Source organism: Diceros bicornis, chromosome 10 (genome assembly GCF_020826845.1).
Source record: "Diceros bicornis minor isolate mBicDic1 chromosome 10, mDicBic1.mat.cur, whole genome shotgun sequence".
Lineage (NCBI taxonomy): Eukaryota > Metazoa > Chordata > Mammalia > Perissodactyla > Rhinocerotidae > Diceros > Diceros bicornis.
The window spans coordinates 83,632,811-83,659,152 of record NC_080749.1 but is presented as its reverse complement, the minus strand read 5'-3'; the positions used below and the strand labels follow the sequence as shown (position 1 = coordinate 83,659,152).

The window sequence follows — 26,342 nt, the reverse complement described above, 5'->3', positions numbered from 1 at the left end:
TGCTTATCCACCTCCTCACTACAAACTGAGATTAGCCAGGGATTTTTACACTAAGAAAATGTTCGAGGTTCACAGTCAGGTCAAGGAGCTGTCTTTGTCATTACTGACAGCCCAAACATTTAAGACTCATCCAGGATAACCATCAGAGGGAAAATATCTAAAAAGATAAGGTTCTAACAGAGAACCTTATAATAATAATCTTCACACAAGCAAAAGAAATCCAGATATCTAGAGCAGAAAATTAGATCTGAACATACAGGTTGTTCTGCTTCCAAGGGCTCTGTGAATGGACTTCCACCAACCAAACTGAGCCCTGGCTAAACACAACAGTAAGTGATTGTGGTATTAGGTCCAATTGCACAGTCTTTTGCTCAAATGCCACCTCCTCTGTGAAACCCTCCTTGATCTCAAGGGCAGGAGAGTCTCCCTCCTCTCTTCTCCTGAAGCACCTATTGACTTACGTCTATAGGGCACTTGCCACATTGTATTTAAATGTTGCATCTTGCTCAAGGACTGAGAGCTCGGAGTCATGGAGTCCTTGAGACCCGGCATAGTGCCTTAGGAATTCCACAGGTCGGAATTCCACAGATCAAGTGTTTGTGAAAGGTAGGAGGGAAAAAAGAAAGAGGGAGGGAGAGAAGGCGAGCAAGCAGATGGAAGGAAACACAGGCCAGATGCATCAGGCCCTCAGCACTACTTAGCCCAGTGGCCTGAGCTCCTCTTCCCGTGCATGCCTCGAGTGTGCTTCCCACTTGATTAGACTTGTGAACTTGTCATTGTCGTCATCTTTCAAGACAATTCAAAACACTTCTTTCAGAATGTACGGCACGGGGAATAGAGTCAATAATACTGTAATAACTTTGTATGGTGACAGGTGGTAACTAGACTCATGGTGGCTATCATTTCATAATGTATATAAATACTGAATCACTATGATGTGCACTTGAAACTAATAGGATATTATATGTCAATTATACTTCACTTTAAAAAAAAATACTTTTTCCGCGGAGCTTTCCTGCATCCCTCTCCCACCTGCCCCACATGTCTTCTCTTTTTACTCTTAGTACCTGATTTAGTCACTTATGAACTTGGGCTCAAAGGGTTTTGGTTTTCTTTTAAATGCGTGTCTCTCCCTGCTAAATTGTGAGCAACTTTACGCCAAGAAGTGTCTTTGGTTCCTTCAATTCCTAGGAGTTGTTCCTGGCATAGAGGCTGAGTAAATATTTGTTGAATGAATAAATTATTGAGTAGAAGTCCTTAACCCTTGTACATTAACCTAAAGGGTGCCTATCTTAAAAACTTCAAAAGTTACTTAGGAATTCCACTGTGAGTACATAGACTATCTATGGAATAATTCACATCAAAGTTTTAACTCCAGCGCTGCTGTTCTACTATCCAGGGAGTTTCTGGTTTCTGGGTTTCCTTTCTCAGTCAGTTACCAAGGCAGCATGCAGTAGAACTTATTTCAATGTCAACCTCACAAACAGAATGACTTAAAGGAAAACATATCAAAAAATCAGATAATTCCTTTAAAGTCAAATATAAATGACACTCTAATATGCTTTGTTATTTAAAGTATAATATTCATGTTATTTTAAGTGTTTCTGTATTTCTTTTATTACCTGAAATGACATAGACACAAATGAATTACGGTGACTGGACATAAAATTTACACAAAGTTATTCAGACCTGGGTAGAAGAGGCTCTTTGAGGGGAACTTTAAGTAGGGTGACTGTGAGAAGATAAGAGTCGATGAAGGCTAGAAAAATAAATACAAGTGAGGCCATGAAGACAGGCAGAACTTTACTTCACGTTATTAAGTTTGGACTTCATCCTACGGGAAATGAAGGGGCCTGCAGACTCCCATCAGAGGAACGTGTGGTCAGGTTAACCTGGCGCTGTGTCGGTGCAGTAGATACAGTGAGACACGTGTAGCTGCTGAGGCCAAACCAAGGCGAGGCAGTGAGGACGGAGAGGAGACACAGAAAGACCTTCCTGAAGAGGAATATTATCTGATGCCCAATTCCACCGGAGGTGTGAGGAAATATCTTCCTTTGAATGTTTTTGATAACACCGTTTATGTAACCAAATACTTCTATTTTCTTTATAGCCTGCTTGTAAATTTGGTACCAGGTCAAAGTGTGGATGTTATTACTAGCCATTTCCTCTTTAAACTCAGAAGAGAGACACTAAAGAAAAAACAAATTGATAATGGTATGATCCTAAGATGTTTTTTTCCCCTGATTTATAAGAAGCAAAACATTTCAAATAAATCCACTGAAACTGAATCCTTATCAGGAATATATTTATCATTAATCAGAGATTTTATTTTGCTCCATTGACATTAAATTTTCAGTGAGCCTTTGATCGCAAGACCAGTGCTAAAGCTCTCGATGATATCAGCGTATGGCCACTGAACCACACGGGAGAACACAGAAAAGGGTTTAAGAAAAGGATTGAAGTATAAGGCTACAACATTCTACGTTAACAAAAGTTTTAATATACATTTGACTAAAAGATGCATACAATGACTGCTGAATCTCCGTTCACAGGCAGCCAACAAGATATGAATGAATTTATTAACTTCAAACAAAACTTCAGGTTGTGCACTTAAACTACAAACCATTTAAAAATGAAGATTAACAATGGAAGCAACAACGACTACAAAATATGATAGGATGACTGAAGAAATGGTTCAAGTATTCTTTGTAAAGTTCCTCGGACACTAGTCTTTGAAAAGTTTGTGCATTTCCCATCTCTGCATAGTAAAAATGAAAAACAAAAACAAAAAACACACACACCACTCGGTAAGACGCCACCGCTCTCTGTGACCATGTTTCCTAACATGCACCTACGTGTACTGCTCGTTTATCTAGAAGGAGTAGCTCTAATCCAGTGGGCTCATGCAGGACCCCAGGTGAGCAATGAAGTCAGCGCAGTCTCTTCATCCAGGTGTCACTGCTTAATGCAGCAAAAGTACAGCAGGTGAAGTGGGGACTTGTCATCACTTCACACCAACTCTTGTTGGGTAACAATAAATGGCGAGATGCTTGTGCTTTGAACTCAAATTAATAAAAAGGAGTACTCACACCACAAAAATCAGCAAACGAATAGCATGTGCAAGAGAAAATACAGCAGAGTTTGAAACTACATAACCTAATACCACCCAAAATAATTACAACCCATTGTTGACGACTGATATAGCCGCATTATCTTTCCTATTCGTACACACATAGCTTAAAGCTTGTGTATTTTACATATACACACAAATAACTTAACATTGGAGCATAGGTTTGGTAACCTATGAAACTGCCAGTGTGACAAAAAGTTACACTGGACATTTGCCATATGTACATAATATTTGGGGACCACTGTGGTCTGATTTAAAACATAACATCGCACATTTACAATGTTGTTTGTGAAATGCTCAAAAGTTAACAATAGGGATTGAACTTGTTTTGTAACCACCGTGGTTTCATGTCTGTTAAGTCGCTGTGGTGCCTCCGGAACAGCAGTGAACATGTGTGGTGGACTCAGCAGCAGCCAGGCATCTCCCAGCGAGGAGGACCCAGCCACAGAGAGACAGAGACGATGCAGCGACAGGAAATGCCCAGTCATCTGAGTTTCCTCCAACTGAAAGAGCCATGGCCATAGGTAGAGGGATACAACCTGTGTCCCATGAAGCCAAGAGCAAGGCTGACAAACCGTGCAGACAGAACTCTTACTCCAACCCACACACATCGCTAGTTCTAGAGGACGCCTGCATACCTGTGTAGCACTTAGCACTCAGACAGCAATAATAGGATTAAGATGTTAGGTTACAGGCTATTGTGACACAGAAATTAAGGTTTCTGCTCTATGATTGTGACACTTCCACAATTAAAGATATCTGGGGAAAGTCCCCCTGTTTTAAGCAGCACATTTCTAGGACATAATCCTTTGCAAAGCTGAAGCAGATGTTGTGAGACCAGTGTCAGGAATCTCGCTGAACAGAGACTTAAAGCCAAACCTGGCAGCTGATTTGTTGTCACGGAGAAGAAAACGGTACGATCGCATGTCCTCTTCCTAAAAAGAGGACCTCAGAGAAGTGTGGGCTCTCTGGGGACCTTCAGGCAAGCTCGTCTCTAGACGGATGCTCAGTGAAGGGGTATGCCCAAGTCTGCACGTTCAAAACAAAGGTGGGACCAAATTTTTCTGTTAAAGCACTTACTTAACACTTGAACAGAAGCCATCTTGACCACAAATGGAAGAAGAAATCAGTGAAAGTGAAGTACACTCAGAGGGACTCGGGGACCCAGATTCCATCTGCAGATCTGCCTGGAGGAGGGAGAATAAGGGGGTTTGTGGACAGTGGAATCCCATTATAACCCGGGGCAACCCTCCAGGGACCAGCAACACACCATGGGCCAAGCGAGGTTTTCTGAAACACAGAATCAAAGCCTATAGTCACAACGCTCACAGACGGCGACTCCCGTTTCTGTCCCCAGGGCAGTTGTTCAGCAGGGCTCTACCACATGTGTTTTGAGGCAGGAAGATGAAGCAGGAATGAAAAATCGACAATGATGGATATGAATAAAATGGAAAGTTTAACTTTTTTCCCAAGCTTTCAACATTTAAAAATTATTTTTTTTATTTAAGGCTTTTAAGTTTATCCTCCTTTCACATTAACGACAGGGAAAGAAAACTGTCAAAACCCAACACTAAACTCACGAGCTCGGCACTTCTGTGATTGATCTGAGAGGGCGTCTGCTTTCTTACACTATGTACACACATTCATAACGACAACATCAAAACTTTAGGAACTTGTTAGTACGTATATTTGCATTTACACAAGTTCTGTGGTTTTAATTTGGGTTATTTTGTCATTTGTGTCCCCCCACCTTTCGTTTCTTTTTGGTTTCAAGCATTTCATTTCATTCAAGCATTTCATTTTTAAATTGCACCTGTTTTGTGCCCAAACTCCTGCATCTGTGGCTACATCTGTCTTTTTTAAGCAAGCCCAACAATCATCATACAACATGTTACAAGAGAGAAGGACAGAGACAGAGCAGAAAGAAAGAGAGAAAGGAAACCAGAAAGACAGGGAGCAAACAGCAAACTCAGATTACAGAGAACCTGTACAAGGGAATCTTGCAATCCAGACAGGTGAAAGTGAGGTGTCAAAATCGCTTATTTCCATATTTACATTTATAAAAGAACTATACAATAGCATCATTGTTCAAATTCCGGCTCCCATTTCCGAAGGATGCTCAGTCCAGGAGAAAAAACAGCGGGAGAGTGAATCAACCAGAGCAGGGCTGGGAGCTGCTCGGGCGGGTCTGGACCGGGGCCGGCGGCCTCCCTGTGCTCTTCTGTCCCTTCCCCGTGCAGAGAGTCAGCTGCAGGTTCTGCTGTGGATTGGCTTGCTAGCTGCTGTTGAATGTACGCCATGCAGTTTTTACCCTTTCGAAAATTAGATCTTCATGCCCCTGGAGTGTGTCATTGGTCGGAAAAGGAAAACAAATCATGCCAAATCATCTAGAAGATATTAAGTGCCAGCAGGCTGAGGAAAGAAAAAAATCATTTGCTATTTTGTAATGGTTCTTTTATTGCACTTAATTTTCTGTTGTTCCTTCTTCCTTTCATTAGCAAAAAAAAAGATTCTGAAATAGTTCTTTTTATAATATTGTCTTTTGCCTCCTTTTATTAACAGGTGGTGGGAGGGGTTCTCTGAAATTATTTCCAAAAAGCACAGTCTTCTTCTACCCCATCCCTGTCACCCCAACTTTATTCTGTAGTCATTACCACCCAATGCAACTGTTTACAGACTTAGCAGTTCCGGCAACGTGGCTGCAAGTGTGTCACGCTCCGAGTGCCACCGTGCAAGGCGCCGGTCGTCCAGGGCCGCCAACTCAGATGGGGCCTTGCTGAGTGGGGTCGAATCTCCTCTTCTTGACATTTCTTCCAGAGCGCGTCAAAAAAAGATGGAAGCAGAGGGGAGAAAGCCACAATATTAATCAGATCATGAGGAGGGAAGGGTGAGGGTAATGACAACTAGGCTAGCTCCAGAGCAGAGTAATCAGCTCACACCGAGGATTTCCAAAATAAGTGTAACTGAAGCAGAGAGCAGCTCACACTCTTGAATGTCTTCACGTCATCTCCGCTAGAGGAGGTCCATTTGTGAAGACCTAAGGAAGCTTCAAGTCGGTCATTTTAAATCACTGGAAGCCTCAGCAGCCCAATTTGTCTCTCATTTCGCAAGTCAATGACACGGCTAATTCTAACCCGATGACAATCACTATAGGGAGGGCTCTTTACTAATAGGGGGCTATTAGGAGAACTAAGAAAACCTCTGAAGGTCTTGTGGCTGCTTCCTTCCAGAACTTGAGAGCTCTGTATCAGTGGACCGGCCCTGCTCCCTTCTTATCTGGCTACCCTGGGGGTGCGAGCTCTTACCCCACTATGGAACAAGCATGTTTCTTACGCAGAGGGTGGAAACCAGAGTGCACGGTGAGAGAGCACACTCCAAGGAGAATGGACACAGTCTCGGGTTAGTGAAGCAAATGCGGCAGTTCAGCTTAGCTGAAATAAGCGAGTTAAAATGCCTTGCTCACAGTGTCCAGTCTCCTAAAAAGTGGTTCCTACGTTTAAAAGGAGAAAAGAAAGAACCAGCAAGACACCACAAGGCAACAACAACAGTTGGTTGCAACCTCCCCATGGTCTGGCTTCATGTGGGGCATCAAGCGGGGGCTCATGCACTTAGTCTGCGCGCTGGGCAGGTGCAGCGCTGCTGCCCCCAAGGCGTCATGCAAACCGGGACCAACGAGTCCCCAGGACCCTCACTTCCCTGCCCACTCACTCAGGGCCAGCTGGACGCCCTCACGGCCCTAAGTACCAGAGGATCACGGGACACTCCTCCCAGAGGTGATTCAAAACAGAAACAACACCAGAGCTCAAGCACACGTCAAGGCATCCTGCAAAGTTCTTGTTTTCCCAAGATGACCACTTTGATGCTTCCCTTTTGAAACACCAAATATAAAAATCTTGAAAGAAAACCTCCCTTTTCTTTGTTAATGTTTTCACTAACACATCTTCACTAGTGGCCCAAGCATGTGGCTCACCAGCCAGGCAGGGAATCCTCGGCACCAAACGCTGTTTACAACAGCACACCTTCCTTTTCTTCACCATCACCCACCCTCTTTGAGTCAATACTCTCAAAAGCAGGCATTGTGGATGCGCCCAGGAAGCAGGTGAGAACAAAAACAACCTCCAGGACGTGTCTGTCACTTTGGAGCACTGGATCTGCGTCTCTACCCTGCTCATAGCCCTGGAATGTCGATGTATGAGGAACCACACCTGCTGTGAGGCAGGTGGGGAACAACAGGGACTGCCTGACCTTGTGAAATGACCCTGAATTCAGCTATGAATTGCAGGAACTCCAGAGAAGTGTTAAACTGATGTCTCCTCAATGGAATGAATGTAGAGGAAAGATCAAGCTAGCTAGCACTGTGCGTGTAAATGACTACATGGCCCACATCTAAAGTCATTTATTCAAATTCAGGGAATGTCAGATAAATAGCCACATCCAAGGTCATAACAGCAATCCAGTTCATTGTTAAATGGAGATATGAAATTCCACTTCAGCCTGGTATACACGCAACATCCAGTGTCCAAAAGCTTCTGCTCCTTTTAAGTCAGTTTTTGAAGCTTAGATTGCACTTTTTTATAGCAACAATGTCCTACAGGGTGACTGGACTCCCAGGTCAGACCCGGAGGCCAAGCCACCTTGTAGAACCATACATTTCTATGAGGAAATGGGCTCTGAATACCAACGGGGGATTCCAGGACCCTACTTGCTCCAGCAGGGAGACGGTGGAGCCCCGTGATGAGGAGGGACACTCCTGGCAGGCTGACTTTGAGGGCTCCTCATGTATAAACTGTAAAACCACCATGGGCCACTGTGTGTTGAGAACTGCCTGGCCTGAATTTTCTATATGAAAAGAAGTCTTGTTCTACTCTAATGTGAAAGCACAACTATCATGGGTAGGTGCTTGCTGTTTTCCTTCCACGACTGTTTCCTCTGAATACCCTCTACTCTCTAGGATTCTGAAGGCAGTTAACCTTCTCATCATAACCTGTAAGGTATTTCTGGATCCTTATGAAATATTAGGGTAACCCATAAACCTTGCATTGACCCAGTTTTCACCAATTTTTACTACTTCTGGAAAAAACCTGTACTTTTGTCTACAATATATATTATCCTATATATACATCTATACAAAATTAAAACAAAGCTCTCCAGATAACAATAACCAACTCGGAGTTGCAAACCCTTAGGTCTTCTTTCACAGGTGTACATTTATCCACCACTATCACCTTCTTATCCTCCCACCACGAGTCATGAGTGGGAAAGTGCCTAACCCAGAAGTTGCAGGCACCGGGGCAATCAGGCCCCTAAGGCACTGGGACACGGTCACGGAAGTCAGGCAAGCAGCCGTCTGGTTGTCCTCCTCATGGAAAGACGAGCTAAAGTTGATTCTTTCCTAATTATGTAAAAATTAAAAGCCAAAAGAAAATAGAAAGACATTTGCTCTTTTGAGAAAATATAATTAGCAATATTAAATTCCTTTCAAATTCCATCCAACTTGACATTCAAACAATTCAGTTAACTTTCCTTGTGATAATCCAGATATGGTCTTTTAAATTTTATTTATGTGAGTACCTAAACAGTCTTTTCTTTAGCATGCCCAACAAAACAGAACATAGGCCAAACAGAATCTCTTAGAGTCCAAGTCAGGCTCAGCAAGAACTTGTAACCCAAGTAACTTCTCATAGAGAGGAAACCATATATGATAATTACACAGACTTATTGAATTAGCATCTTTAATGTCAGGCGCAGTTCTGCCAGGTCAGTATGGCCACTACTGCCACCAAATCCCATGGAGAGAGCCAGCAGGGACAGTGGGGCGTCGTGATGGGGTCCCACAGACCGAGACATTATAATATGGTTGGAAGAGCGCAACAATCGTCCTGAAATCTTGTGATCTGAATTGTCAACCAACTATGTCACTGTCACCCTCAAGTCCTCTTCCTAACATCACCTAGAATTTCTCTTTCCTACTATCATCACCTATGGTGTTGATATACTTTATGTTAGAACCATACATTTCTATGTAAATGACTATACTGCTCAATCTAAACTCCTGTATTCAAATTTAGGGAATGTCAGATAAAAAGCCATGTCCAAGGTAATGACAGCAATTCTGTTCATTTTTTTTTTTTTTTTTTTTGTGAGGAGATCAGCCCTGAGCTAACATCCACCAATCCTCCTCTTTTTTTGCTGAGGAAGATGGCCCTGGGCTAACATCCGTGCCCATCTTCCTCCACTTTATATGGGACGCCGCCACAGCATGGCCTACCAAGCAGTGCGTCGGTGCGCGCCCGGGATCCGAACCAGCGAACCCCGGGCCGCCGCAGCGGAGCGCGCGCACTTAACCGCTTGCGCCACCGGGCCGGCCCCAGCAATTCTGTTCATTTTTAAAGGGAGAGATGAAGTTCTCTTTTTATATATTTGTCACCTTTCCTAAGCTGTGGGAAGATGCTACTAAAATGATCCTTCATCTACTTGATTTTTCCCATGTCCTGTAAAAGCAACAGCTCTAATAATCTAGTCGAGTAGCATTATTACTCAACACTGGATAGAGGCCATGAGTCTCCATGAGTCAACCAGGACAGAGGTCTGCAATCCTCTGCACTGCAATGAATGGCTTTATTCTGTGTGTGGTGAGGGAGAGGAAAGGGAGCCTGGGTGAGTGTAAATAAATGCAGATATCAGGAAAAGTTGGATAAATCGGTGTGCCAATGGCCTATGTGGTATTTTTCACAGAATTTCTCAGAAAAATCCTAAGACTCTAAAGAATGGGAATCTATAGACTAAATCATCCCTTAGGATCCTCATACTTCTGGAATATGGGGTTAACTGAAGTTACTCAGGTATACCTACAACACTACCCAATAGATCAGAATTTGTTAAAGAAAATAACCTACCAAATAAAGCATTTTTTTTCTTCTCAAGATTTCCCCAACCTTGCTTATGGAAGTCTTGTTTGCAATAACCAAAGCTTTCAGACTCTACTATTCTGCTAAAAAGAAGTAATCTAAATTTATATTATTCATTGATCACAATAATCTTGGTAAACCTTTATCATCACTTTACACACAGATGTGCACACATTCATGCATACACGCACACTCACATCTGCTTATGCTTTTACCACCTATATCAGAGGAAACACAGTTTAAGAAAAGAACTATAAAGAAGGGCAGACAGTGCCCGGGCCCAGAGCACAGCTGTATTTCTCATTTACACTTGAACAGGTCACGTACGGTATGACACTTCTTCCACATCTAAGTCACTCGGTTACACCTAAAGAAACGTGACTTTGGGAAAAAGCAATACTTCCCCTGAGCAGTTAATATACTTTCCCTTAATCTAAAAGTGTCTGTACCCTCAAATTTTTCAGGCTACTTCGCTAACTTCTCTTCTAGTAATAAAAACCTGATTTCAGGAGGGATTTCCAATAAAGGTATTTAGAGCAATATTTTTTTACAAACTATTTTCCATTTCTGAAGCTAAAGGAACCTCTTTTGTATCTACATTGAAGTCAATGAAAAACTCAAAGTTTCAGTTCAATTAGCAAATAATTATACTTCCAAATCATCTCTAGACTCATAATCTCCAATACTGCCCAAGTGGTGGGAAAATCTAAACTTTATCACCCAGCACCCAAAGCATTCTATTGCAAGGTAGAAGTAGCTACTTAAGGTTTAGTACCAACCACATTGCTACTGCTAAAATCTAAAGTAAATTAAGATCCTCACGTAGCAACCACTTGTTAGCACCAAGAGCAGCAGCTTCTCCACATTTAAACTGCTCAAGGTACACGTCCAAGAATTATTTTGTCTTCATTTTTCTTTGTTTCAGGACATAAAAATATTTACTTCACACTCCTGTGTGCCTCCCACGATGGTTTCCTTTAGGGTAATGATCAGGGCCATAGGGCACGGGAGGGGGCTCGACAGCTCAGCGGTACACGCGCCTGCACAGCAATCCCCACAAAGGCTGTTTCTCTCCTCACTAAGTGTCTGTCTCCCCCCCAACTTTTTTCCTGTTCTTCTGATGATTAGACATCTCTCTCAGATATGAATAATCTATACGGGCCTAATCCAGTTATATACACAGTGATAAAGGCTTTTCCATTTTTCCCCAAAGAAACATGCAAGTCAAGCTGTGAGCTAGGCCAGGCCACTGTTTTGAGGTCCTGCTACAGAACAGTGCTCTCATCTCCAAATGCCGCTGTGGGACATTTGTCACTGCGGGTTGCTGGATGGCCATGATGCACAGCAGACTGTTTTCCAGGCCTTTGAAATGGAGGTTGCCTAACGCCAAGGAGGCGTAAGCGTGGGCACGAGCCACATTTACTTTTCCTGAGGCATATTCATGAAAAAGTTCACGGGGGCATTATAACATGAAAACAGATCACGGAACGACAGTTATGTAGCAATGAGGCACTTAGAAAAGCTTTTGTTGGAATTAGGTCAGCCCAAGTGAAAACGTGACTTTTTGTGAGGCGCCACATGAGCGACATTATCTGAGCGACGTCCTGTGAACACCAGGACAAGAGACTCCACTGTGAGCAGCCCATCGTGTGTGTGTGCTTGTGAAAACACACTGGCGCCAAAATTACCATTTCACTAAACAAGTTCAAGTTTATAAATATCTGTAGGAAAGAAGTACCTTTTGATAACACCTTTCCAAGTTGAGGCCACTCAAAAACTTGTAGGCTTACTCATTAGATCTTAATATGATAACAAAATTAGCAGAAAATGTTGAATTTATTTAAATAATTTTCTGGTTGTTTTTCTTTCATAATCAGTTTCTAATAATAACGTTTTAGCTGGTTTAAATATAACGAATTCAGGATCCCAAATGTAAAAGAAAACAAAGTTCATGATTAAGGCAATTACTCAGATAGTCCAGGTCAAAAACTTCCTCTATCGAATAACCAGATGGAGGCAAAGCGGGTTTTGAATTTGGGTAATGGTCTTGTTTCCCATTTACATTTGTTTCTGTAGATCTGGTTGAAACTGAATTTATCACAAGGAGTATTTGGAACAGGGGGTCTGATCTGCAAATCATAATAATCAAGTCATCACAGCATGAAAAGACATAAAAAGCAATTATCCAACGAATCTGAGGCATGGAAACATCCAAACTGGATAAAGCAGGTTGAAAAATTTTGACCATAATTAAGGTTTATTTGTGATTATCTGGCTTGTCTATTTAAACACACTTAGTTCAGTGATCAATGTACAATGCAAACTAGAAGGTCCCTATGAAAACACACCGGGTATACCTGTCAATATTAACAGTTAATTGGAAAATATTAAGTGTTAGAAAGCCAGATTTCAAATGCCAAGGTGAAACGAATTCAGTAGCTTAGAGAATTAAGGAAAATATTTTTTCAATCTGAAGCTTTTCAAATCACAAAGCTACACATAATATGTTACACGTGGAAAATAATGACCAAATGGTTACTTAGGTTGTGAAAACTTCAAAATGTCAAGGGAATATAAACCAGTTTTAAACAGGAGGAATTTATATCCACCTATTTCCAACTACATATTTTCCTCAATTATCTGTGTATAAATAAATGTATCTCAAAACACTTGCTCCTAAAAGCTGGAATGTCTTCTACTGAAGAACTTCTACGTTGTTCTCCTTAAAGTAGTGCAAGTGAATTCCTTCTACATTTCATGTTTTTCCACTTGCCTGAAGATGATATTTGAGGTTCCATGCTGCTTCTTTTCTAACCCATTTCTGAATAAAAATATTTATTTTTAGCAGTTTTACTGTTAAAACTTGAAATCTTGTAGCAGGAACTCAAAACTTGGTTATGTAAGCAGAAAAGAGAAGAGCCAGAGCCACTGAGAAGAAGACATGCGGCATTGCTTACTTAAATCCCCATCCTGTGCCCCCAAGGACGATAGCTGCTACCAGGATGGCACCAGCGATGGAGCCTATTATGAGATTGGTGGCACTAGGACCTGCGACAAAGGATCATGGGAGGAAAGTCGTATGAGCCAACCATCTTCGTTAGCACAAAGGAAAGCAGATAAGCGGTTTCAGCAAGTCAATACCCTGTGTGACAGATCCCTGAACACTTAAGTCGCCTTCATTTATTAGCTTAATGGCACTTTAGATGCTGTGGACAGGTACTGCTTAGACTTGTATGCCTGTAAATCTAAGGTTTCTGCACCATCAACAATTAAGTTCCATTACATTCACCTTTTGCAGAATTTGAAGCAAATATGCCCCCACTGCTGTCATGGCCCGTCTTCTCCTCCTCCCCTTTCCCAGTACCATGAATCAAACAAGTAGAAGAACACGTAAAGACACAGCTGGATCAGACTTAGTTCAATCTGACTGGCAAAGAGAGCATGAAAAGAAGGAAACATATTCTACTCAAGTGCTCTTTCAAGCAGCAGCACACAAAGTTGTCTGAATGCTAAATTTTTTATCCCCTCCTTGGAGACAGTGAAAATCTAGAAGTCAGAAGGTTACCAATAAAGATCTGACTCTGAAGCTTTGCTCTCAAAGACAGATTTCTTCACTGTACGGACCCGTACGGTGTTTAAGCAGTAAGATGGGGGTCCAAAGGCAAGCTATAAAGGAAGCATAAAACTCAATTGGGTAGTTTTGAGGAAATGGAAAAAATATTCCTTAGGTTCAATGGAGACCATCTTTGAGGTTCCCATTTGAAACTTGAGGCTCGGAAATATGAAAAAAGAAGGGAGCAGAAAGGACAGCCAGGAAGAAAATACAGAGTGGAGTTTCTATCAGTCAAGAGCTGACACGTGCTACAGGACATTCTCTCCATGCACGGGGAAAATATCTGAGCTCACTGTTTGTAAACATAAGCAACATTAACCTAACACAAGAATTATTTTAAATATCGCCCTTCTCAGGACGCAGGTCCAGCGCCCCTAACAGCACAATGCTTTGGTCCTAACTATACATCCCTGTTCCAGAAGTCACAAGGCCAATTTTGGTAGTTCCTCTAAAATTCTCAGGTTTGTGTATACATTCGTTTCTGTGTAAAAAGTTCTCTTTTCTGCTCACATCAGTGCCCTCAGCCGCGTACATCAACAGATGCCACTTCCAGCGGCACTGAAACTGTGTGCGGTGTACGAGTTTACTCCGAGACTGCCCAGCGCCGTGGGCGTGAGTGCAGAGTGGAGGGCAGCTGCCGCGGGATGGGGATGTGGTCTCTTCAGGCTCCTGGGCTTGGGACTAACCCCTGAGGTTCTACAGAACATAAATCTCAGAGGCTTTAGAGACACCAATAATAATACATAATAGCAGCAGGTTGGCGACTGTAGATGGAGCACTTCCCACGTGCCAGGTGCGGTGCTAAGCACCCACCAAATATTATCTCATTTGATCCCCACAAAAACCACATGATGTAGGAACATGACTCTCCCTGTTTAAGTGACGGAATAGAGGCTTTAGAGCTTCATAAGGACAGAGGCAGATTTGAACACAGATCTGTCTGTCTCCAAGGTCATGCTGTGAATCCAGGGTTAGCAAACCAGAGCCCACAGGCCAAGTCTGGCCCCACTGTCTGTTTTGCAGAGAAATGTTCCTGGAACATGGCTCCGCTCATTCAGGTACATGCCGCTCAAAGCTGCTTCCCACAAGGCTGTGACAGATTCCCAGGACCTGCAGAGCCACACCACTTCCCACCTGGCCCTTCACAGAAAGTTCGCTAACCTGCTCTGATGTAACGGGATTCCATCTGCATGGACTTCCTCCCACATTTTAATAGGGAATAAAATTTTGAAACAAACACTTAAAATATATTTATATCACCATGTACATACTCTATGCTTTAGACATGGTTTACACTCTACTAGCTCAGAAGACAGAGGCTGGGATCAGAGTCAATATATAAGCCATGAGAAATGGTTCCAAATTTACAATTATAAACTAAGAAGGAGAAATAAAAGCCAAACAAACAAAACAAGAAAAATGACCTCTGTCCATGGATCTTTAGTGACGAAAAGAATATCACACTATCAGTTACACAAGGAAGTGTTACAACAATCTATATTGTACTTTATGTGGATTTTATTTTTAAAAAACTATATTTACTTTTTTAGCAATTATGGCAAAATTTAGAATTCAAAGTAAAACCTCAGTAAATTAATAGACAAAAACAGTACATAAACCAAGAATGATAATAACAAATCTTTTTTAGGAAAAGTATACGAACACTCACACAGACTTACCTGTCACAACCAGAAATAGCCACAAACCGCCAACGTTGGGAGGGAGGGACGAAAGGAATGCTGGTGACAAGGACTACGCTTTACAACAGCGGCCGCGGCTCTGCCTACGCTGAGACTCACAGGGGACTCGTTGAAACTCGTCCCTTCAGTTAGGACACTGTGGCACACCACAGTTACGGCCAATCAATAACATAAAAAATGGAATTGGGATGATTTTTAGAAAACTACCTTTCTTCAAGGAGGAACTTCACATAAATGTATATATAGAATTTCCCCTGGAAAAGGAATGTTACTTCTGTATATCATCCAGCCAACAGCCCCAGGTGAAATTTTACAGGGCAAAGTTCTTGTTTTCTCTAAATATTTGACCTCTGTTATGTGCTTTTTCTTCTAACAAGTAAGGAGAAAGAAACATTTCTTCCTGTATTTCTAGCTTCCCCTGGGCTAACTAGCTTCGTGGTCCACACTGATGGGATGTGAGTTAGAACACCCAAGTCCAGTCTAAGCCCTTCAATTCGGGGAGATGAGGCTCAGGCAATCTTCAACACGAGTGTGACCTAGGGATCTGCTCCTCGCTTAATGCTATTTTGGTGCCTGGGTCTCCCTGACCCAGAACACAAGAAGAGCATCTGTGTGCTGCAACCAATGGGACTAAGGAGGAACGTGTGAGATTAGCAACATGCCTGTGTTTGGGCTGGTTGAGTAGAGGGTATCTGGTGATGCCTGAAGATATTAGTAACTCATTCCTGGGTCACTGTGAAATGTTACCACCACCACAGTGAATAGAAAAGACAGCCTGTGAAGCTGTGCTTCTGTCATTTGTAAATGCTCCAGATCATGATAATCTTTGAGCGTACAGATTAACAATCTCATAAAAGCACTATCCAACGGAGAACTGGCAGCTATTCTGAGGATGCGGATCAAGGACAGAGCAACCTAAATACAGGCACAGGAGAGCTGCACTTCTGTAGGGGCAAGTGGCATAAAATACATTTATTCGTACACTGGCTATTTTTAAGACAAACCCACCAGATAATTTGCAACTGTTCACCGAAGGTTTTGCAGGTTTGGATTAAATATCTTTTCATTCTTAATGCTCCTTGTTCCCAAATATTTATGTAAACTTCAAATTTGAATTATTAACCTATTTTATAAGAAAAAAATAAAGGCATTATCCAAAATATCTTCTTTTAAAAAAAAAAAAACTAAGCTGAAGCCTCCTATGTCACTCAATAAATGGAGAAAATATTAATGACTATCACTCAGATTATCTTTAAAAGGAGCTACCACTGTTGATAATTTCTAATTATATATGTGGTCTATTTGACTGGTGAAGATTAAATTCACTATAAGAATCCTAATAAAACATAATAAAAGAATTTTTGCCAATAAATAGTAAAAAAAAAAAAAATGATCTGTATCTTAAAATTGCTTTTACAAGCAGAGGAGCAATGGAAGGTTTTGGACTGCTGCTTTCATTGTGAAGACATCATAAGCACCCCAACGTTATTTTATGCCCCACATTGTTCCAGACAGGAGAAGGTTCCTCACTGCACGAGAAGGCCACATGACACAAACACATCCAAATCACACCACAAGTTGCACGACCACAGGAAACACGGCAGAGACAAGACACAGGAGGTCAGGGGCCAGGGGTCAGCTCACACCCCAGGAACCAAACAGAAACACTCTGAAACTCACAATGATGCTTACTCTATTCCCCACCCTGTGCCTCCAAAAATCACCCCCAGGGCCAGAATGGTGCCCGCCACAGCACCTATTAGCCTGCTTGTGGCCATGTTCACTGTGCGGAGGGAAAACGGAGATTTTTTAACAAAGGACATTAATTACACACTGATTTCACTAACATACAAAATCACCTATTCAGGAAATGCCTTGAAAGTCAGTTAAATATTGAGATCTTTGCTTTAAGATTTGAAATTAAGATCTACATACACATCGCAAGTATTTGAGGATAATTCTGAATTTATCTTCAAACTCCACAAACCCTACTTAAAAATATAATCTCTTACAAATACTTTTAAACCCTTAAATAATCCAATTTGAGTTATAGGTCCTACAAGGAGTGAGGTAAAATTAAAATATAATTGAAATTGCATAACAGTAAATCTGGATTTTTATTATAGAAGTTACAAATCATTAGTATACTTTTTTTCTTTTTGCAGAGGAAGACTCGACCTGAGCTAACATCTGCTGCCCATCCTTCTTTTTTTTTTTTTTTGCTTGAGGAAGATTAGCCCTGAGCTAACAGCTGTGCCAATCTTCCTCTATTTTTTGTATATGGGTCACATTGCCTCAGCATGGCTGGTGAGTGGAGTAGGTCCATGCCCAGGATCCAAACCTGTGAACCCAAGCCGCAGAAGTGGAGCGCAAGGAACTTGAACCATTTGGCCACGGGGCCAGGCCCTAAATCATTAATATACTTTTTATAAACTTCTTAAACTGTAAAATATGCCTAAGAAGCTATATCTTTTTAAAATTCAAACTTATCATTCAATTTTGTTAAAATCTTTACAAATTTAAAACAGAGTATCTTTAAAATTAAATGCATTTTTACCTGGAAAGTTATTTTACCTGGAAACGTATATTTCAAATAACTCTGAAATGTTTGGGTTTCTATCACGGTATTTGGACACTTAATTTTTTGTTTATCATCTCCAGTGTATAAACTACGCATGGAGAGAAAGTTGGGGTCTCTGGGAAACTGTACAAATTGCTTCAGACCACCCAAAGGCAGACTACCAAGGGAGACACTCAACCCGGGCACACCCGGTCATGTGCTGCAAAGGGGGCGGCATGAGCACAGGTCCCCAGGGTCCTCCCTGCACAGGCAAGATGAAGTTTAGTGCTGAAGTGGAAGGCAGGTTATACAGGGCTGAGCACGTCTGTGTGTCTGTGTCTGCACACAAGCCCGTGGACATCCATGCACTTCATCTCATGTTTCTATGTGAATCCAGTACTGGCTTCAAACACTTTACCAACAGAAACAGAGATCAGCCTCAACAAGGCTGCATTCACACAGACTGTGTGCTGGGAGACACTGAAGCAAGACAGAGACCACAACTCGGAGTCACAATTGTTTAAGGCTTACTATTGGGCTTGTCGACCTTTTTAGTAAATATTCTCCCAGAGAGAATCTTGATCTCTAACCCTGGTGAGCACAATTACTTCATTTCATCACAGGGCAAATAACACAAGTGAGAGGTTCTAGTTTTATCACTAACTAAGCACAACCTGAGTTGTTTTTAAAAACAAAAAAAGATGGGGACACAACAGAAAACAGAGGAAGTCTACTGAGAGCACTGAAGGAAAGGAGGCAAGACCAACGTATGCAGTGGTGGTAATGTTTTCCAAATATGAAAAGATGTTATAATTCAAAATAACCAAAACTGTGGTTCAGAGTCCAAATCATGGAGGCAAATACTGGGATGAAAGATATTCCAGATGTAAGGCCTCATTTCTTTAACACCTTAGAAAATCATTGCTTTCAGAACACTAAATTAACTAGGATACATTTTGTTATACACACATATTTTTTGCTTAAATTTTAGGCATTGGCTCTCAAAGCCCAAATACACAAGAGTCCTAGTACCTCTTCAATTTTCATAAAAGCCATATATGCTAAATTATAGGAAACACACACACACTCCTGTAAATGTGATGCTAAATGAGTACTTGCTAATTTAAAAAAATTATAGTAACTGTATGGAATGATAAATAAAAATAACAATTTAAAAAGTCTTTTGTATTTGCTGCGGGTGTAATTTCTCACTGAGGAATCAAGAGAATTAGGCGATCCACCATGCAGGTGTTAGAAACACAACCAGAGGAACAAGACATTTCCACAGATGCTTCAAATGTGTAGTCAAGACAAACAGATAGAGTCTGAAATACTCACTGAGCAAGAATAATAATCTCCAAATTCTTAATTGATAAGTGCTTTCAACACCAAAGCAAGATAAAACTAAGTGGGACAAGAGTTTTTCAAAAGTGTCCTCTCCTCTCCTCGTTCTCCCTCCCTCTACTACTGTCAATTCTGGTTTACTGAAAATAGATGTAAAATCCAGCTGATTCTTTAGCGTGATACCTAACAGGGTTATCTCTTCCAGGAGGTAGTGACTCCATCTGTTTTCAAACTGACATGGATTAATGGAGTGGCTCACAGGAGGGTGGATTTTTACAGGGGACGTATTTGAAAACTGAGGTTCCAGCTGCTCTTCGCAGCTACAAAGAATTTATCTTCTCATTGAAATAATTCCCTGGACCTTTGGGGGCCTACGCTCTGGTTTCACTTCTGTACTAATTTATCATCATGTAACTGTAATTGTTCACTCGTTCATTTGTTATCTACTAAATGCCTTTTTTGTTCCAGGAACTACGCTAGGGGTGTGACAATATATCTTATTTTTCTTTTCATCCTACCGAACCTGATGATAGAACTCTTCAAGATTCTAGCAAATAATACAATCCTCATATGAGAAACTTAACTTTGCTCCCTAACTCTTTGACACACTTACTTTCCATTAATACTTGATTGTGGAAACTGGTTATTACCTGGCAGTATGTTTTCCTCTTTATTTCTGTTGTTCGTTGGTTTATTATTATTATTTTTAGTCTTGGTCTCTGCTATCTAGGGTCATCTGTGCTAAAAGTAGAATTTTTGAGAAGTATAGAATATTAAGATGCAAACTGTGAATTTTCTCCTTTTCTTAAGAATTTCTATTTTATACGTAGAATTCTTCCACAAACAAGTCATGCTTTCAGACATTCTGAAACTGTGTTTTTGAATATTAGTGGTGTTTTTTTCCTTTTCTTTTCTTACTTTTAGAGTTTCTAAAACAGAAAGGCGCCTTATTTTGTCCATGGGATTCCAAGGAGCTAGAAGGAGCTACAAGCCTGCATCACTCATTCTTCAAAAGCATCATTTGTGCTCTATGGACCAAAGTTCTTGCTGCCGGGGTTTATCATTTTGCTAAAATTTAAGATGAGAAATAAATACTAAATATACTCTTTATACTTTAGAGTATAATATTGGCATTACAAACAGATATTTTATCTAGCTTCATATTTCAATATGTTAGACATACAATCATATCTCCTTACTCTTTTCCATGAAAAAACCCCAACATTTTAAGTTCATTTTTGGACACATTGGGACAAATGTCTAAAAGGATGAAAAATAAATTATTTCATATAGAAATATTATTTCAGTCAGTTTACACTGTCAATGGAAGTTTTCTGAACTCAAACAAAATAAACTCACAGTGCGTGAAAAATGTTTTAAACTTGGTAAATTCTTAAGTTATTGATGAGGCCATTGTTAGTGAGAAAAATACCTCGGTGATACCTAATTATACACGAGCATAATCATATATGATAATCATAACATCTCATATTTAATCATCCGAACTACAAAATCACAGAATTGCGCACTCACAAAGGAAGTCATCAAAAAGATATAGGCAAAGGTAAACTAATACTCCTCAAGGCATTAAGACTTAGAAATTATGGTTCTCAAAATACTAAATGTGAATAATATAACACTTCCTTTGAGAAGTAATGGATCAGCTAATAAGCTTCATCATTACTTGGTTATTATTTCACCCTTTCTGCTTATTATTGTGCTTTAAGAACCAGCAGAATAACTGAATACTCAGCCTCAAATGAGGCAATGCGCAATACCAGGGAAAGCTTTAGGCTCAAGACCAAGTGATCTACATTTTATTCTTGGCTCTGCCCCTAACTAGCTGTTAACCCTGATAATTAAGTTAGTTTTCTCATTTGTACAACAGCGGGTCTGGACTGAACTGCCACTAAGGCCCTTCTATCTCTCATTTGATGACTATGGTCATAAGGGTCTGACCACAGCTTCCTAGGAACAGTTTCTGATCTTCCATATCAATGAAAACATTTGATAGGTTCCCATTTCTTCTTTTTCCTCCTAAAATGGTGATGCAAACCATCCAATGAGAAAAGTTCCACTGTATTCCACAACAAGCACCAGGTAAAGATGTCTACAAATCAACAAACATTCCAGGCACTTGACCTGGCTCTCCCTACAGCAGGTGGGAATTCTAGGTCTTTTAAACAGAGTTCAAACATATTCTCCCCTTGTAGAACAAACCAAAATAATTTCTTCCAGTGAGTTCAGAGGAAACAAGTTGAGAGAAGAGAACCAGAAGAGTCTTCATATGTGAAATAAGTGGCAATGTAGAAAAAATGAAGTAATACATCATAGAAAATCTTTTTAAAAAAATCCTCACTCATATGGTTTTTGCTTTGAGATCCTAGTTCTTCTCTTTTAATAATTTTGATTTGAGAAGTTGGAGCAAATAATCTAGCTTTAAATAGTGAGTCAACAGGGGACAACCTTAGTCAGTGCAGAGTGACTTCAATGGCAATACTTTCATGAGTGTTTTTAGTCCCTACTGGAGAGATGGAGAGGTTTTTTATTCTTCCAGGAACTTAATACTTGAAATAAAAAAAAATACTCAAAACATATCTGTTCATTTCTGACATCCTCAAATCGATGGAAACAGTCACAGAAATCACCTTTCTTTTTATTAATTTGGTCTTGATCCAAGAGGCTGCAGGTGGGTACAATTTATCTTTTATGCCAATGTTCATGATAAAAAAGGCAATATTTTCATTTAGCTTCTTGAATTTTTTTTCCATAACAAAGAAGTACATTGAAATGAAATAAAACGAGGTATTTTTCCTACTCTCTCACTATATCTATACAGAAAACCTTCATCTATGGATATGATGGGCCAGATCATTGTGCGTGTTGCACAATATATACGGCAAGCATTTGGGGAGGGCCCAAACACTGTGCTCAGTAAGGTAGGTGCCAACCAAACGAATTCCACCCTGGGAAAGAATGTGGAGCATGCAGTTAGAGAGAAACCCTGGCACCTCACACAGCTGCTGAACCTACAGTCAAGAAAGTACTGATTGTTTTACCATCTTGAGTTCATTACCTGTGACTCTTCAGCAAGGCAATACGACAAATGGCTACTGATAAACTGAAATCAGCACTAACACTCGGCATTCCATTTCCTTTACACACTCTCAAAGGGAAGGGATGAGATATTGATGGAGTGCCTACTATGTGCTGAGGATGTGCTCTCTTTTAAATAGTAGATAGTCAATAAAAATTTGCTATCTGGATAAAAAAAGGAGTAAAGTACATAGTCTCTCTCATTATCTTCTTTTAACCAGAACATCAAAAATAAAATCATAAAACTTACAACAAAGGGTTAAAGTTTTGATTTCTGTTGTTTTCCATTTTACTAGTGTAATAACAGTTTTTTCTACAGAGGCTGAAAAAATCTAAATAAATAAATATAGAGCTATTATTCAGTTGTACCAATTGCTTGACTTTTCTGAAAATCTAATAATTTATAATAACTGCTCTTCATTTATATCAATTAATGGCTTTTTTCAATTTAATCAAGATTATTAGAGATTCACGAAGATTTTAACAATTTTAGAACCAATGGGAACCTTTACTCTAATGAATTCATTGTCTCCATTAAGAACCAAAACAGAAAACATGCAACAGGAGAGAAATTTACCAGAATGCTTATACTGATTATAAATCTGAGTCGTGGGATTAAGGATGATTTTTAATTTTCTTTTTAATCTTTCTTGTATTTTAAAATTTTTCTACAGTAAACGTGTTACTTGAATGATCAAAAAGGATATCTTCAAAAGATAATGTAGAATAGCACATAATTAAATGGGAAGAGAGCAAAACAAACAGAAGGTAGCTGTGAGCATTCTCATCTTTAGAAAGCAGCTGTTTACCTCATGCCTCCATGTAAGTTTTCCAGGCATGGGTAGGGGAGGAGTGGGGACTAGACAGAGCCAGCAGTGAACAACCCCGTCCCTACCTAACAAGGTCAGATAAGAGTCTAGGCCAGCTTAGCTCTGCTCATCTGTTCAGGTGCCTTCATACATCACTTAAGGAAAAGCAGCGACTAGATCTTTAAGAGAATCACACACAAACTAGGAGAGAAGATTTGGAAAGAGTAAACCTCTGCTTCTCTCCTCAGAGCCTAAATCTTTTCTAAATCTAACTTCCGAAGGTGGATCCAAGAATGTTTTGTTTTAGTTTTAAAGTAACAAAAGACTAATTTAAAGTGGAATTTGTTCCCTTTTAGAAATAGAAGGAGAACAGAAATAGACTGAGGGTGTGATTATGATTCTTACAGAATTGTAATACCATGGGCATATTAAGCAAATGCATGAAAAGTGTTCTAACACACCCACTATTACAGAATATCATACATGCACACCACTCATATCAGCCTAATCTTTTCAGGAACTGAGGGCTACAGAGCTTCATACGCTTTTGAAGTCATATTTTCCCACATGGACAATACCAAAGTTCAGAGAGTTTAAACAAGATTTCACCCAAAACTAAGCAAATCAAAATACACTATTTCCACATATATTTTTCCTATGTGCAGGAAAACAGCATGATAGTTATTTATAAAATACTGTTAACAGCACCATGAAAAAGAAGAACCTGATGTACACTGCCATTGGGGTACAGTGTTCATTCTAGCAATCCCTTGGTTTCTCAGGTACGATGCTAGAGATGCTGTCGTAAGCCTACTGCAACTGATGACTTCTAGATCTTTGAAAATCGTATGAGGGGTTGGGAATGGGAAGAATAATGAGCAAGTGAATATTAATAATAATATTCATGATGACATAGACTACATCATAACAAGATGTAACAGAAGAGAAGGGGCCTGAGATCAGGTCCCTGGGTCCTGGTCACCCAGGTCACTACAGCATGTCATCTGACCTCAGGGTCTGTGCGTGCTCACCTGCACCTTGGGGGGTTCCAGATGGCCACTGAGGCTCCTTTTAACTCTAAAATTCTGATTTCTCTCCTTTCAATGGCTGATTAAAACAAAGGTCCAGATCCTTCACATTTTCTTTGAAGAATTAAAGCTCTTTGAAGAATTCCTAATCAGAGGTGTGATTTGTCAGAGCACAAAGACTACAATTTCCCTCTGGGGGGATCCCAGTGTTGAGGAACGACCAGAGTGTCATGTCAGCCACGTGGATTTTATCTCTTAGAAAACTGGCAGAGCTTAGACAAACTATGAAATGATTAACATTTGTGATTATGGAAAAAGAATGAGGTTTAAAGGAAAGAAAGGAAATCGGTATACTTACTTCTTCCTAATCTCAATTCTACACTAAGGGGAAATTCAAAAATCTTTTTCAATATGTTATTTTAGAGTCCTTAATTCTGCAGTACCATGAATTTGACATTTTAGTGGCACAAAGAGATATTCTTGTGTGTCTCCTTTCAAACCGATTAAGTTGTTGTATTGGCACCACTGGAAGAACGCCAATGAATTCAGTATGCAACGGATTGACAGCGAAATCACACAAACCCTTGGGTCCTTCATCCTTGGGAGGGTGAAGGTTCCTGACTGGATCCCGGATGCTGCAGTCTGTCCCCGCCCAGGTGAAGTCACAGATGCAGGTGGCTTCATTACTGCACACCTGTGAGGAGCAGAGAACAGGACAGGATATTTTCACGGTGCTTTGTAGAACAATGGTGATAAACGGAAAGGAGACCCGAGGTACGGCAGAGGCTTTAGAGACCATTTGGAATTTTTAAAACTCTCTCACAGTTTTGAGTACCAGACAGGGGAAATAACGGATAGATCGAGTTGTTGGATGGTGTTTTCTTCAGTTAATTACAGAAAAATAAAGATTAAAAGGAAGAAAACATTAAATTAAATATTAATTAATCGTGTCGACATGATTTAAGCACTATCAGACAACGTAGTTTTTTCAGAAGTAGTTGTTTTTAGGAACATACTTTAGAAACATATATGCCTAACGCAAGAAATTAATCGTCCGGGGCTCCAGAGGCATGGCCAGAGAGAAAGGCTGGGACGCGCACTGCACTGGCTACCACGTCCACCAGCAGGCTCATCGGGGGCACTGCCCAGCCGAACGAGCCCCCGCCCACCTCCCTGCCTGCCTGCGTTATTACTCTTCTCTGGGCCAGCCAGGCCGAGGACCCTCTCCAGTGACCTTTGTCTCCTCACTTCCTCCAGGAATTGAGCAGCGTGCTGGAATGGACTTGTAATTTAGATGAAATAAATACCCATCTGCAAACTAGAGACAGGTGTTTATAGCCTTATCTGCCTGAGAAAGACATTCCGAGACAGATCATCAGAGATGATAAAACCAAATTTAAGCTTACTGATATGAAACGCTTTTTAATCTAAATATTGTAATACCATGATTATGATTAACAAGGCTGAATTTGACCTTTTTTTAACAAGATGAAAAAATGAGTAGTAGAGAGGAGCAGTAGAGAATTAAGGATTCTTTTATGTGTTAAGTTTCATCATGCTTTCAGAGCAATAAGTGAAATAACTGAGAGGTCCACCCGGTGCTTCCACTTAGCATTGAGCACTCACTCTGTGCTGGTACCTATGCTAAGTGCTTCCTGTACAGCATCTCATTTAAGCCTGATGCTGGCACCCTGATGGCTGACAGAGGTTAAGCGACTGGCCTGAAGTCACACGGACAGCAAGAAGCAGAGCCAGGACTCAAACCCAGGATTCCCTCTAGCCCCAAATCCGTGCTCTTGATCACCAGGCTATGCACCTCCCCCGTGAGCCCACGGTTCCGACCAAACCCGAAACTATCAATAGTCATTGGGGGTGGGCTTCTTAGGCATTTCTACCCTGTTCTATTCCATATCACTGCCTAGATATCTACATTTTGGGTTATTTTTACCTTCATTCCAGCATCGTCCTTTTATATTATCACTCTCAGTTTCTTTCTGTCTCTTTTTTTCCATTTTTAAAGTCTGTATAAATTTTGAAACATCTTTCTTATACTAAGCCCAATTTAAATAATTATTAAAATTTGTTTTTAAATATTAAGGTTTGCCAGGTTTGCCTAGCTTTGCCAGGAAGTGTTTGCCCAAACACTATGTTCAG

General features: G+C 40.5%; 1 protein-coding gene across 6 annotated transcripts in view; it reads right to left on the bottom strand.

Moving 5' to 3' along the window:
* Positions 1-2,300: 2,300 nt before the first annotated feature.
* Positions 2,301-26,342, bottom strand: part of ADAM23 (ADAM metallopeptidase domain 23) — a 150,479-nt gene continuing 126,437 nt past the window's right edge. Inside the window, exons 24-26 of one of the 6 annotated variants that reach the window (XM_058549687.1) lie at positions 24,771-24,882; positions 12,996-13,086; positions 5,831-5,940 (exon numbers count right to left, since the gene is read on the bottom strand). In XM_058549687.1, the coding sequence (XP_058405670.1) occupies positions 5,892-5,940; positions 12,996-13,086; positions 24,771-24,882 (252 nt within the window). In that variant the 3' untranslated portion in view covers positions 5,831-5,891. Of the gene's footprint in view, positions 5,941-12,995; positions 13,087-16,174; positions 17,135-17,865; positions 24,883-26,342 lie in introns of those variants that run through there. The other 5 variants (XM_058549688.1, XM_058549689.1, XM_058549691.1 and 2 more) reach the window with 5 other exon arrangements.